Source organism: Mesoplodon bidens (assembly GCF_964165515.1).
Source record: "Mesoplodon bidens genome assembly, chromosome: 10".
NCBI lineage: Eukaryota > Metazoa > Chordata > Mammalia > Artiodactyla > Ziphiidae > Mesoplodon > Mesoplodon bidens.
The window spans coordinates 36,084,389-36,099,541 of NC_138172.1; the positions used below are offsets into that span (position 1 = coordinate 36,084,389).

A 15,153-nucleotide genomic window follows, 5' to 3' on the forward strand; every position below is an offset into this window, starting at 1 on the left:
TTCCTACCATTCTTCTGCTCTGTCCTCACAATTGGTGGCATGCAGACAAGGGAGGCAAGTTTAGGATCAGGAGCCTGGGGTCCACTCCACCCAGGTACAAGTTATGTATATATGAACAACTCACTTCACGTCTCCACGTCTCACCTTATTCACCTCTGACAACAGGTCCCAATTTTCAACGCTTGAGAAAGGATTACACAAAACCACACATATGAAGATGTTGTATTTAACTTCTGGTCCTCAGTTCTTTCGCTGTAAAATTGGGACACACCTGTCTCGTCTAATTCAGGGGACCGTGTCTGTGATTTTGTAAGCAAAGGCCAAATGGCAAAAATCTTATTATTGTGGCTTCCCTCGTGGCGCAGTGGTTGAGAATCTGCTTGCCAATGCAGGGGACACGGGTTCCACCCCTGGTCTGGGAAGATCTCACATGCCGCGGAGCAACTAGGCCCGTGAGCCACAACTACTGAGCCTGCGCATCTGGAGCCTGTGCTCTGCAGCAAGACAGGCCGCAACGGTGAGAGGCCTGCGCACCACGATGAAGAGTGGCCCCCGCTTGCCGCAACTAGAGAAAGCCCTCGCACAGAAACGAAGACCCAACACAGCCATAAATAAGTAAATAAATAAATAAATAAATTTTTTAAAAAAAGAAAACATTTCTTAAAAAAAAAAAATCTTATTACGGAGGCCAGTGAATAGTTTGTTCCTTTTGACAGATGAGGCCAGGGAAGTTAGTGTTTCTTGGTTGGTAGGCTGGGAGTCTCAGAAAAGGGGCTTTGGCTACTTTAATAGCGCCTCTTAGTATGGTCACAGTATTTAACTTATTTGCAACAGGGAGATATAGGCACAGAAACCACACATTCTCTCAAACGGGAGAGGCGATGCGGCGCAACCACGCTGACTAATCCGAACCCGGTCCACTTAAAGGGCCAGATCTTCCCGTGCCCCGCCTCCGCCGTACAAAATCGCCAATCATCGAACGAGCCGCTCCGTGACGCTATCTTCTTGCGACAAAGCCGGCGGTCTGAGGCATTTACTGGGGACGGACCCCGGGCGCTGAGGCTATGCGCCCCCGCGAGGTGCTGGGCCAGGCGGCCCGGCTGGCCTCCTCTGGTCTCCTCCTGCAGGTACTCTGCCGGGCCGGCCCCAGCCCGTTCCGTAGCCGGGATTCACGGGGAGGTGGCCCGGGGGCCCTTGAGAGCCCATCCCGGGGCAGACCCAGCCCTGGCGTGGACCCCGCTACTACGGGCGGGGGGGGGGTTCCGCGAGAGGCGGTGGCGGCGGTGGCCGAGAGGGGACACCTGGGCCCGGAGCTGGGAGCCTGCGTCCAGAATCCTGGCTGGGAGACTGCAAACAAACCACTTTTCCTTTTGAGCATTATATATCCCATATGGCAGTAGGGGAGGGTTAGATCAGGTGGCAGGGGTGCCTTTGGTGCTCTAGAATCTCATATATTTTTAAGGCAAGGGTTTATTTTTTCCATGTCCCACTCCTTACCCTCAAACACTTTTTTCAAACTCTGACTCCCACTGAGTTCAGAAAGACAATATGGCATGGCGAAGAACAGGGACCTGGGCTCAGACAGGCCTGTACTGGAATCTTGGTTCTACCATGCCCTTGTTGCATGACCCAGGACAAGTGACTTCACCTGCTAAGCCTCAGCTCCTCCTCAGAAAACGGGGGTAATAATAGTACCTAGCTCATAAGGTTGCTGTGAGGCTAGGTTGGGGTTATTCGGATAATTGCACTTAACAGTAGTATGCTCTGGCTCTTAGTATGCACTCTTCCTTAAGGCAGTGTGACCTTGGACAAGTCACTTTCCCTTCTTGGCCCAAATTTTCACGTCAGATATGGTGCATGCCAGTTGATCCAAATGGTATTGTAAAGATTCTTTTAACCCTAGAACCTGGTCATTCTAAGTCATGTGGCTCAGTTTCTCTATGTCTCACTCTTGACCGTTCAACCCTTCCTCACAAAAGTCCTGAATCTACCTTTCCCTTTGTTTTAGAGAGGCAGCATTTCACATAGAGGTTAGGAGAAAGCACCAGGCAGACTAGGGCTCAAGTTTGGGCCTTGCCACTTGCTAGATGCCTGCACTTGGGGAAAATCTCTTGACTTCTACAATCATCAGTTTCCTCATCTTAAATGAGAACAACAATGCAACCTCCTAATGTCATTAGGGAGATTAGATGAAATGCCTAAGTGCCTGGCATAAGTACTTAATAAATGTTAGCTAGTTTTATTATGGTAATATGAATTTTGAAAATGGTCACTGTAGGGGTGAAATGAGCCAATCTATGTAAGGCATGTAGAAGAATTCCTTGCACAAGATATGCACTTTATAAACAGCTAGTCATCTAACCCTAAATTAGTTGAACCCTAAGTTACCTAGTTGTGGGGTTTTTTTGTATTTCACAACACTAATAACTTTGAATTCAGTGCTTTAGCCACAGTGTTGATTGTTCAACCTTTGATGATACCTTACTACTGAGATTAGCTTCATTAAAAGAAAACAAGTCATAGCAGAAAACACACTAGACTAGGAGTCAGGTGGCCTTACCCATAAGCTCAAGCTGGGTCATTTGCTTGCCATGTGGGCAAATCCCTTTGCTCCGAGTTTACTTGCTTCCCATGCATTCACCCGGTTGCTTTTAGGGGTCAGGTAATTAACAGATGTAAAAGGGCTTTTTTTTTTTTTAAACTGTTAAGTCCTTTACAAAGTTAAATGAAGACTGTTGCTAATAAGGGCCACTATACGGAGCAAATACTGGGGAGTGTGAGCAACCTTATATCTTCATTAGCTCAAACCTTTATTCAAACCAATTAGGAGATATGGATATAGCCTAAGACATTAAGTTTCTTAGTGATAACTTTGAAGTTAACATAAATGTGTGCATGTGGGTTTTTTTTTAACTAGCTATAATCTTTAGGCTTCTTGGAGTGTTTTAATTCAGTCTTGTGTGCTTTCTCAAATTACAATGCAGACACTTGAGGTAGCTTTGCAATTACATTGTGTTCTGAAAGAATTTAAGAGCTTATTCTCTGTCACTGAGCCAGCCATAGTGTATTAATGCCTTTCATTTGTATGCATTTTTCAAAAATGCTTTCCCTTCCACGATGTTTTTTGATCCTTGTCATCAACTCTCTGTGATAGGTAGCCTCACTTGACAGGGATGAAAATTGAGGCTTACAGAAATTAGAAGATGATGGGTTTAGCTAAATGGTGAGTTGAGACTCTCAGCTGAGTACTTTTTCCGTTAAGAGCTGCATGAATTGGTTTCAAATCTCTAAAATTGAATACAGAATTTGGTGTCTATGTATGTACCCGCATGTTTCTAAGGAGAGGCTACCAAGCTTTCATCAGACTTTGAAAAGGTCACCTTTGACTCCATAAAGGTTAACACTGTGTTACCTTGGCTTTGGAGACCTTGCTGCTCTGTGACACTTCAGGGACAGTGTTAGACTGCAGTCTCCCTTTTTTTTTTTTTTTTTTTTTTTTTGCATTATGCGGGCCTCTCACTGTTGTGGCCTCTCCCGTTGCGGCCTCTCCCGTTGCGGAGCACAGGCTCCAGATGCTCAGGCTCAGCGGCCATGGCTCACGGGCCCAGCCGCTCCACAGCATGTGGGATCCTTCCGGACCAGGGCACGAACCCGTGTCCCCTGCATCAGCAGGCGGACTCTCAACCACTGCGCCACCAGGGAAGCCCTGCAGTCTCCCTTTTTGGTCATACCTTCCCCGGGAGATTTTCAGACCACAGTGGTCCACTGGCATAGTTTGATTGAATTTTCCAGATTGCAACTGTTCACATGTAACTCTGAGAGTGCTTGACACAGAAGTGATCTGTCATTTGCTCTGGAGTGCCCTTGAGTTACATCTGTGTTGCTGCCAGGATGCAGAGGGGGTGTCACTTAGTGAGGCTTGCACCCCAGCCATCATCCCCATTTGGCAACCTCACTTAATTGCAACCTGTTTTTCTCTGTCTCATGGGAAGAATTCTTTGTTCAGGTGGTTTTCTTGAATTCACAGGCTTGAAAGTCTCAGGATATATCCTTTTCAAATGGTGATAGCTGGACTCTGTTTTCCTTTCCCCTCTATTTTATAGTATCTTATTGCAGTTGTTTGAAAGGTATTTTAGTTCCTCTCTGGAAAGTGGCAAATATTCAGTAAATAAACATAGCCTTTTCTGTTTTCTAATTGAGAAACCGAAGTTCAAAGAGATTAAATGTCATTGTCAGATCCTTAGATATTACTAGGCAAAGAAGGAGAAGTTAGATTCCATCGTTCCTGGTAAATCTGCTATATTCTGCAGACTTCCACTTGCTAAGTGTGTGCTCTTTCTAAACAGGCTGGAGGGAGGGCCAGTGTGAAGCACTAACTAGAATTCCCTTTCTGCTCCCTAGAGTGCCTGACTGAACTTGAAGAAATTCAGTGAATCTGTCAGGGCCTCCCTCTTCTCATCAGTAAATTAGGGAGACTTCCACATGCCTTCTTGGGTTCTTTGACCATTGCATGAGAGTGCCGAGAGACCCCAAGGAATGAGATTTCAGAAGCAGTGCAGACAGGTTGAGCATTTTAAAGAGAATCTCTCTGGCAAAGCTGCTGTATGTCGTTACATTAAGAAGAGCAGCCATCTTGTGTTCATTTCAGCGAAGTAAACCTTCCCAATATAATTTATTATGTATTTTTTTCTTTTTCTGTAGGTGTTGTTTCGATTGATCACCTTTGTCTTAAATGCATTTATTCTTCGCTTCCTGTCAAAGGAAATCGTTGGCATAGTGAATGTCAGGTAAGAAGGGGTGTACCCTGGCCTTGTCCACAACTCACATCCCTAGTCGGGTTTTCTTCAAACTCTGTACCTGTGTGTCACCCTTGGATTTTAGAAGCATGGACCTTTACCAGAAGCAGAGTGTTTCAGCAGTGGGCTGAAGAGAAGCGTTAGGCGATGTTGCTTTTAATGGACCCATGGTGTGTTTTCCATTAGCAGCCTCCAAATACACATTTCTCTGCCCGCTCTCCCTCTGTGCCTTAAAACCCAGGAGAGGAGTGGGAGTAATTCACTGCAAACTCCAACTCAGGTATAATCCTGTGTTCTCGTCCTGCTGACAGCAAAGGAAGCAGGAATTCTGCAGATCGTGAGGATGTACTTTGTAATTGCAGGGCTGGAACAGCCACCTTCCTTCCCTCCTCGGTGAATTTTATAATTGGAAAGTGGAAGTGGGGTGAGAGCTGAGTCCTTGTCATTAGTTCCTTGGAGGCTCTTAGAAAGCCAACTTGCTTTGTCTTTTAGACTCTGTTTCTTCTACTCTCCTCCTGTCTGTTCAAGGACAACCACACATATTCTATCTTCACAAATGACACAAAAGTATATGAAGTGATATGAGTGCTCAGTATAGCTCAGCTTCCCAGGTGTGTCTTCATGTCCTAGTAAACAAGACATTATGTTCCAGACAGCATTTCACATCTAATATTTACCGAACATATGCTCTTGGCTCTGTTCTCAGAGCTTAGAGAAGGGTCTCAAACTTTGATGGGCAAAGGAATCATCTGGAGAGCTTTGCAATTGGTAGGACTGAGGAGGTGCCCAGGAATCTGCACTTTGACAAGTTTTTCAGGTGATTTTGAAATAGGGACCATACTTTAAGGAATGCTCTTTTTGGGACTTCCCTGGTGGCTCAGTGGTTAAGAATTCGCCTGCTAATGCAGGGGACACGGGTTCGAGCCCTGGTCCGGGAAGATCCCACGTGCCACGGAGCAACGAAGCCCATGCGCCACAACTACTGAGCCTGCACTCTAGAGCCTGCAAGCCACAACTACTGAGCCCGTGTGCCACAACTACTGAAGCCCGCCCACCCTGGAGCCTGTGCTCCACAGCAAGAGAAGCCCCTGCAATGAGAAGCCTGCGCACCACAACGAAGAGTAGCCCCAGCTGCTGCAATTAGAGAAAGCCTGCACACAGCAACGAAGACCCAATGCAGCCAAAAATAAATAAATTTATTTTAAAAATGAGAAATGTTCTTGTAAAAGCAGGAAGAGGGCCAAGGCCTCATAGGTACTCAGACTTTAAAGCAGTTTGGGCCTCGCCCAGATTTGCAGATCCCTGCATTGACAGCCCTTGTCTGGCCTGTCTACCTGCTTAAGGTATAGTTCAGTCTCATTGGGACAGAAGCACTGGGTCACAGAATGATCCCTGGACAACCTCAGGTACCTTAGCCCTGGGCCATCCTCATTCTAGCTTCATCCAATCAACTGCCTGTTGAGGAAGGGGAACTGTAGCTACTCTTTGCTAAGGTGCAGGAGGGTCCACCTAGGTAAGCCCGCCAGGAGGAACGTGGGCAAGCCTTGCCCATCTGGGTCGCAGCAGCCCCAGTAGTGGTTGCCAGCCTCATTGCCTGTGTTGAGATTCTCTACTCAATAGAGCCTCAGCTTCTTTCATAAGGGTCATTAGGTCACCAGTCTCGGGGTGGCCAAGAGGCCCTCTTGCTGTGTGCGGTCATATCTTGTCCTTTTTTCCTCCTTATGGTCAGAGCCACACCTCTGTATAGGCACAAAGGCTGCAGGCTTTGGGGGCCTCTGTGGCAGTTTCTGTCCTAGGCATAACTCTCTATAGGCACACGCTCATATGTCCCTTGTTTGGTTCCTAACTCTCCTATTGTATGGATCAGATTAGCTGGGGAGGGGGCTTCTGTAAGAAACCATTGCCCCCCGCCAATCACCACCAGTGATCTATGACCAAGACTTTTCCTCCTCCCGATTGCTAGCAAAACCCCAGAAGTTGTCTCTATGAAAAATCTAGACATCATGTTGATTGCTGCTTTTCCTTTACAGGCTAACACTGCTTTACTCTACCACCATCTTCCTGGCCAGAGAGGCCTTCCGCAGAGCATGTCTGAGTGGCAGCACCCAGCGGGACTGGAGCCAGACCCTCAACCTCCTGTGGCTAACGTGAGTTGTGCTTTGGCCGGAGACGGTTTCACGGAGGCAAGTGTGATAAGTGTGAGAAATTAAACAGCAACACTTGCCTAAAGCTGAATAGTTTCCAGCTTGGGTTTTGCAGTGGGCTTCTGGGCCCTTGGCGTGGGACAGGAAGGGGAGAACATATGTGTGAAGGAGCATCCCTGGCTGTTTTCTCTCCGGATGGCCAGGAGCCAGGAGGAAGCTCCGGGTAGGGGTTTCTGTGCCACGTTTCTAACCCCACTTCTACCCTCTTTGGAGGCTGTTTCTGCTATTTTGATTCCCACTGGGCCTGTGCCATCTTTTTTATTCCTAACCTTTTTCCTTAGAGTGTTTTCTGCGCTTTTAACAGCCACTTATTATTTTTTGAAAGCCTTTTAAGGGTTTCTTTGTATCTCTCCTCAATTTTGTTACGTTGATTTCAGTTCTGAGCCTTTTAGAATATTCTTGAGGACCAAGTACATCAGCTAAAAGTTGTAATGGCTTTTCTGCAGTTCAATCCCTGCCAGGAGGGCTAGTGATTAAAATGGTTTCCCAGTCCTGCCCTTGCATAACTCCTTATTACCTCATGGAGATGACTGTCATAACGGCTGGTAGGTGTTTATTTTATTAGAGGAATGACTGTTAGCCACCCAGTCATATTGAAGTGCTCTCTGGTCACACCTGAAGGGTTACTGTGCACTGGACTACCAGTTATTTGAGGTACAAGGACCAGCTGTATACCGTCCTTCAGTTATTCTAGTGCAAACAGCAGGCACTTCTGGGAGTTTTACTTACGAGTCATTGTAACACAGTGGATAGGAGTGCAGGCTTTGGAGTTAGATCAGGATTGGGTCCTACTTCTGCCCTGAATAGCTGTCTATGACCTTGACCAAATTACCCAATGCTTGTCAGCCTTAGTTTCCTCATCTTTTAAATGGGGGTAATGACAGAGTATCATTGTGAGGAGTCAGTGAGATAAAGGGGGTGAATCATATGCCTGGCATGTAGTAAGTGCCTGAATAAGTGGTAGCTATTTTTATTATGACTATATTTCTTTTCTGTTCAATGTTACTATTTTAATATATTTTTATTTTTATATTTAGCATATTAAGAGACATTTGTTCCCTTTTCTAGAGTCCCTTTGGGTGTGTTTTGGTCCGTGTTCCTGGGCTGGGCCTGGCTACAGTTGCTCGCAGTGCCCGATCCTGATGTCATCCCCCACTATGGAACTGGAGTGGTGTTGTTTGGGTTCTCGGCAGTGGTGGAACTTCTGGGAGAGCCCTTCTGGGTCTTGGCACAAGCACATATGTTTGTCAAGCTTAAGGTCAGTGTGCCTTCTGCTGTGAATGAGAAATGAGAAGAACAGGAGAAAGAGTGGTTTTTAAAAAATGCTTTTATAGGAGAGAATGGTCTTTTCAGATTTGCATCTAAAAAATATTTGGAAAAAGGTAACATGAACAGTTCAGTTCATTCACTTGAGATTTGTCAGATGAGTTTGGTTGAAGTTTACCTCTGCTACACTATTAATGAAGAACAGGTTTTGTTAATAGGGAAGTTATTAGTGTAAATAAGAATTTAAAAGGACGTTTTTCAGATTTTTCTAGTGATTCTATTTAGTTGTATACGGATATTAACTTTTCATCTTTTAAAATATATTATTTGATACATACAAAAGAATATAGTGTGTAACATACGTAAATCTTAAAGCATGATAATATACTGAAGGTCCATGAACCTACCACCCAACCCAAGAAGTAGAACATTATTAATACTGTGTCCAACCATATGCCCCACCCCTACCACCGGGGTAACCGCTATCCCAGATTTTCTGGGATTCCTTTGCATCTTTAGTTTTTAATAATGTTTGTAAAGTGTACCCTTTACCATGGGTTTGCAGGTGATTGCTGAGAGCCTGTCAGTAATCCTCAAGAGCGTCCTGACAGCTTTTCTCGTGCTGTGTTTGCCTCACTGGGGACTGTATATTTTCTCTTTGGCCCAGGTAAGAGTTATGACTTTTAACTTTTGTATAATTTCTGTTTCTCCATCTGTTTTTTACTTCTTGTTTCTGTTGCTCCGTGATTTACATTTGCAGTATTCATGCATGTGGAGAAGGCTGGAAGCTCTAGAAAGGTGGTCTTGGCACTGCTTCTCCTCTGGCTGCCATGTCCATCCCACTGCATACACTGACACCACTGGTGTTTGTGGGGACCTGGTGAGAGCCACATCCAGCCTTGTTGTCAGACATAAAAACTCCTTTAGACATTCTGTGGGCAAGCCCAGCCCATATCAAACTGACCTTTGATTGTCTGACAATCCTATGGAGGAGAGAGAAAGCAGTAAGGGGGTGGGGTGGGAATCAAATTGCATGTGTGTTATTTTCCCTGGATTTCAATCAGTTGTTTTCAGAATAGCAGGAAACTCTGCCAAGCCTGTTTTAAACTTAGATTGAAATCTCTCATAATTCAGAGGGTGTGAATCTAGTCATAGGAGGTACGTTTTCAGTTTTAGCAATTTTGGCTTCAATTCCATCTCATTTTCTAGTTCTAGTTCATATTTCTAGTTCTATTAAAAATGTAACTATAGTACTAATGCTAATTAAAAAAATGAAAAAGATCAAACAGTTATCAGACCATCTCATAGTACAAACTACTTTGTAATTTTTCTTAATGTATTGGAAGACAAGTTAAAATTCTTAGTAATGATTTATGTGAAAATGTTTCCCATGTCCTAGGCAAAAAGTAAAAATATTTCTGTGAAACATAGAAGAGCTAGATTTAAAATTATAGATTAAGAATGAGGGGCTTCCCTGGTGGCGCAGTGGTTGAGAGTCCGCCTGCTGATGCAGGGGACACAGGTTCGTGCCTTGGTCCGGGAAGATCCCACATGCCGTGGAGCGGCTGAGCCTGTGAGCCATGGCCGCTGAGCCTGCGCGTCCGGAGCCTGTGCTCCACAATGGGAGAGGCCACAACAGTGAGAGGCCAGTGTACCGCAAAAAAAAAAAAAAAAAAAAAAAAGAATGAGAATTGCTTCCTAAAAGTAGCTTGCTACAATTACATATTTTAGAGAAGTTATGTCTGATTTCTTTTGCCATGTTTTATTAGATCTACAACTACAGTACTCAACATTTGTCACTGTTTGTGATGGACTCTCCCTAATAGGATAGGAGGGCAGTAGAGATGCCCAGTTATTGGTTGACTCTTCTTGGGAAAGTTACTTGCATTATGACTTTCTCATTGTCATAGTTCCCACCCAGGATACGTCATAGATCGTAGGTCAGCTAGGCCAATTCTGAGTTTATTGACATCCTCATCATAAGATTTCTGAGAGCACTTCTCTGGTATATTCTCTGTCAGTCTCTGTGGGAGAGGTCTAAGAGCCAACAGCACCTCATATCAGCAGGCGAGCCCCACCTATGGTGCTGGGATTCTCCTTTCTCCAACCTGCCTCCAGATTCCTCCTTGAACTGGCCCCTCTCCCCATGGCATCATAGCTCAAATAAAAGGGTCACTGTAGAATATATAAAGAGATCTTACAACTCAACAACAAAAAGACAAACCATCCCAAAAGTGGGTCAAGGACTTGAATAGACATTTTTCCAAAGAAGATACACAAATAAATAGCCAATAAGCACATGAAAAGATGCTCAACATCATTAGTTATTAGGCAAATGTAAATCAAAACCGCAATGAGATACCACTTTACAGCAGTTAGGATGGCAGTTATCAAAAAGATAGAAAATAACAAACATTGGTGAAGTTATGGAGAAATTGGAACACTCATACATTGCTGGTGGGAATGTAATATGGTGTAGCTGCTGTGGAAAACAATTTGGCAGTTCCTCAAAAAGTTAAATGTAGAAGTGCCATGTGATCCAGCAATTCCACTCCTAGGTATATACCCAAAAGAACTGAAGATGGGTGTTCAAACAAAATTTTGTACACGGATGTTCATAGTAATACTATTCACAATAGCCAAAAGGTGGAAACAGCCCAAATGTTCATCAGTTGATGAATGGATAAACAAAATGTGGTATATCTATACAATAGAATATTATTCAGCATAAAAATGAAATACTGATAACGTGCTACAACATGGATGAACCTTGAAAACATGATACTAAGTGAAAGAAACCAGACACAAAAGGCCACCTATTATATGTTTCCATTAATGTGTACTGTCCAGAATAGGCGAGTCTGTAGAGACAGAAAGCAGATTAGTGGTTGCCAGGGGCTTGGGGAATGGAGAGTGACTGCTTAATGGGTCCAGAATTTCCTTTTGGAGTAATGAAAAATGTTCTGGAATTAGATAATGGTGGTTATTGTACAACATTGTGAATGTACTAAAAGCCACTGCCATTATATGCTTTAAAATAGTTAAAATGGTCAATTTATGTGAATATTTCCTCAATTAGAAAAAGGGGAAGGGATCATGTAGTTAGGATACTCTGTAAAGAGGCTGTTGCTCTTCCCCAGGCTCTGGTCAGCAGGAAGATGGAGAGAGGCAGGGAAGGGGGCTAGAAAAGGGTGCTTGTTACAGAGCATGTTGGCCTCAGGTGGTGTGGCTCCCCACAGCGCTGCTTGTGTCTTAAAGGGTTTGAGGCATGAAAGAAGGAGAGTGGATGGTGAGTGTGTCCTCAGGCATGGATGGGCGTGGAGAGCAGAGGAGCCTACAGCTGCTAAACCCAGACTCCTCTTCGTGCATCTACTAAAGGAGCAGGCTTGGTGTTTCCAGATTGAAAGTGGGGCCTGGAGGTCCCAGTACTTCTTAAGCTAGTGTGTACTGTTCTCAGGGGCAGAGGGGATAAGGGAGCTTATGAAAAGGGGCTCTTTCGTTTTTTTTTTTTTTCCCTGCGATGCCACGCAGCTTGTGGTATCTTATTGTAGTTCCCTGACCAGGGGTCGAGCCTGGGTGCCCGGCGTTGGAAGTGCAGAGTCCTGACCACTGGACTGCTAGGGAATTCCTGAAAAGGGTCTCTTTGGATACTCCTCCCCAACCTGCAGACAAAACCCCAGGCGGCTGCTCATGGCCAGAAGACATCTTTTTGTCCTAGATGGGAAGAGGAAGGGGTGGAGCCTCTTAGCACCCTGACCCTCCCCATCCTGTAGTAGCTCTTGCCCTACCCATGCACTAGGCAGAAAGGAGAGCCAGCAGCTCAATTCTGCTTTTTAATCATAGTGTCACAGGTTTCTGGGGTTCATGGAGAATCCCCAGCCCTAGATGATGGACAAGTCCCTGGATACTAGCACAGCTGGGACACATGGATTCTCAAGGTGTACTGTCTAGTTGGGAGAGCCATCCCTTTGTCCAAATACAAATCTTCGGAGAACGTATCTGACATTGCTGTGGTGGTTGTCCTAGTGGATGTCTGTCACGGAACTTATGTTCTGCCTGCCTGGAAGAACTTCTGTTCTCCCAGTCAGGTGAAGTGTGTGACACTTTCCGTAGAGATGCTGCAGTGGAGCTGGGTCATACTCAGTAGTGCTGTTTTCCAGAGGGTGAGACATTGCTCCATAGAAAGTACAGTTAATTAAGACAGTTCTATTTCTTGACTGGCCTTTGAGGTCAAATCTATAGGTGTATCTTAATTATGCTTACATTAAAACAGTGTAATTTAAACCCATTATTTTCTTTTTTCAGCTTTTCTATACTGCAGTTCTGGTGCTCTGCTATGTTATTTATTTCACAAAGTTACTGGCCTCCCCAGAATCAGCCAAGCAACAAGTTCTTCCTGTCTCCAGAATGACAGATCTCTTACCCAATATTACGAGAAATAGAGTAAGTAATGTATTTTGTCTGTTATCATTTTAATCACAGATGCTAGTTATCTTTGAGGGAAAGAAATGACAACTTTATTGCTTATTGTTATAATAATAAAGATAATTTGATAACTCATGTCTATGGAGTGCTTGTTATGTGCTCAGCCAGGGTTTCTAAATATTGTCACTATTGACAGTTTGGGCCAGATAATTTTTGTTGTGGGAGCTGTCCTTTGCATTGTAGGATGTTTAGCAGCGTTCTTGATCTTTACCCACTAGATACCAGGAGGTACCACCCCCAAGTTGTAACAACCAAAAATATCTTCAGACACTGTGGAGTGTCCCCCAGGGGACAGAATTGCCCCCAGTTGAAAATCACTCTGCCAGGCCCTGTGCTGGGTGATTTACATACCTTATTTAATGCTTATAACAACTCTTTGGGGATGACATTATTATTTCTATTTTAGCGTTGAGGAACTGAGGCTTAGCAACTAAATTACCTGCCCAGGGTGAGGGTCAGAGTGAGGACAGGAGCTGGAGTGGCGTGAATCCCAGCAGAGCACAGGGCTCTCACCACTGTGCTCACTCTCTCTGTTCTGCTGCGTCTCTTGGTTTTTCCCAGGACTGACCTCCAGCACAGTTAGTCTAGATGGTGCTGACAAAGCAGGGAGGGCCCCTGCAGAGTTCCTTTGCCTAGTGTCAGGCTGCTCTCTCAGGTGATCCCCTTCCCCACATAGATCACTGAAGATTCCAGAGTCTGATGTGTGAGAGCAAGGCATAATCTCTTTCTACTCAACCCTTCAACTTTCAGTCCACTTGACTTTTATCTCCTGACTCTCGTGGGGTCAGTGCTAGTGTCTCTAGCCCAGGAGCCGTGCATGTGATGTCTTACCACATCTCCTCTGCACAGATGCTCTGTGACCTGCTCCATCTCGGCTGATGCGCTTTCCCTTTTTCTCATACTTACTTGCTTGCTGGATGTGGTGCACTTAGTTGAGGTAAGGCTTCAGCTGGACTTCTCCTTATAGCTCTTTTGTGATTACTTGAAAATGTAATAAAGTATTTGGGACTTAAGTCTCAGAACTTAAGGAATCTTGTTATGCAACTTTTCAAGAAAAACGAGAAATTATGTCACAAAGCCAGATATGTTCTTATTTGTTATATGAGAGTTCTCCATTCTGATCAACTAGATCTTACCTTTAACCTAAATGAACATGACAGTTTTTGGATACCATGGTGCCTTATCTGCAGGCTTAACAGATCAGGACTCCAGATCACTTCTCTTGCCTGGAGCTTCTGCTCCCTGCCCACAGAGCGGGTCTGAGAGTGCAGAAAAGTCCCCCTCCCTGAGCGCTCCCCAGGGCCCACCTGTACCAAGCCTGGCCAGCTTTTCATACTGGACCAGCGCCTGCTCCCAGCAGTATTTTGGAAAGGAGCGTTTTTACTGTTAATACAGGCAAAGAGAGAGAGGGTAAGGAAAAGAGTCCGACAAGTGTGTACTTAACCCTGTGACGGGCTCAGAACTCCAACCTTCAGTTTCCTTGAACTCCAACCTTCAGTTTCCTTATCTGTCAAATGGGCATAATAAGAATACCTCCCTCCTAAGGTGGTTGTGAGAGCCAGATGAGATGGGGCATATAAGGTGCTTAACACTGTGGCCTGGCATGAGTGCACATCCATAAGTGACAGCCCACACCATCACCAGCATCCCACTGCTGCTCTGAGAGCAGGAGTAGCTCCACTCAAACATCCTAGCCAGGCAGACACTGATGACATTGCTGAGAGCTCAGCGGTTTCACCTGGCAATCTGTCCCGAAAGTACCCATGCTCATGTTGTCAGGACAGAAGTCTTGACCTTAAGAAGGTTGGGTGTACCTGTCACACATGATGGTGGCAGTGTTCCTGCTGACAGAACACAGCCCCTGCTGGGTGTTCTCTGGGACACAGACACGTAGGAAGGTGACTGCTTAGCCTCAGGGAGCTTCCTGTGCATTTGGGAGGCAGTAGATACAGATCTGAAGCCTGCAGGACTCTCTCCAGACCTCAGGGTCCTCACTTTTAAGGTGAGATTGTTGGTCTACACAACCTCTGAGGCCCCTCTTAAAGACTTAACAGAATTCTGTGAAAGTATTTGAACTTTGACAAAGAGCCGTTTATAATAACTGCCATTGACTGCACACTTACTCTGTGCCCGGCCTTAGACTAAGTACTGTACTTGGACTTCTGTCCTTAATCCTCTTAGTAACCCTATGAGGTAAATACTATTGTCTCCCATTTTACAGGTGAGAAAAGTGAGGTTCAGAGACATTAAGTGACGAACCCCAAATCACACAGCTGGCTTTGGACCCACTTCTCTCTAACTTCTGTCTGTGGAAAAACCTTAGTTTGTGTGTTTAAACCTCTATGCTATAAAGTCTTCCAGAAGAAATTGTCTTATTGCCCAAAGTAATTATTTATTTACTT

The 15,153-nt window shown here is 44.9% G+C and overlaps 1 protein-coding gene across 4 annotated transcripts in view; it reads left to right on the top strand.

Annotated features, from left to right (window-relative positions):
- Positions 1 to 1,002: 1,002 nt before the first annotated feature.
- RFT1 (RFT1 glycolipid translocator homolog) overlaps positions 1,003 to 15,153 on the top strand; it is a 38,608-nt gene continuing 24,457 nt past the window's right edge. For 3 of the 4 annotated variants that reach the window (XM_081246356.1, XM_081246355.1, XM_081246358.1), the window contains exons 1-6: positions 1,003 to 1,127; positions 4,702 to 4,787; positions 6,827 to 6,943; positions 8,069 to 8,258; positions 8,832 to 8,933; positions 12,572 to 12,709. In XM_081246356.1, the coding sequence (XP_081102482.1) occupies positions 1,065 to 1,127; positions 4,702 to 4,787; positions 6,827 to 6,943; positions 8,069 to 8,258; positions 8,832 to 8,933; positions 12,572 to 12,709 (696 nt within the window). In that variant the 5' untranslated portion in view covers positions 1,003 to 1,064. Of the gene's footprint in view, positions 1,128 to 3,154; positions 3,224 to 4,701; positions 4,788 to 6,826; positions 6,944 to 8,068; positions 8,259 to 8,831; positions 8,934 to 12,571; positions 12,710 to 15,153 lie in introns of those variants that run through there. The other variant, XM_081246357.1, reaches the window with a different exon arrangement.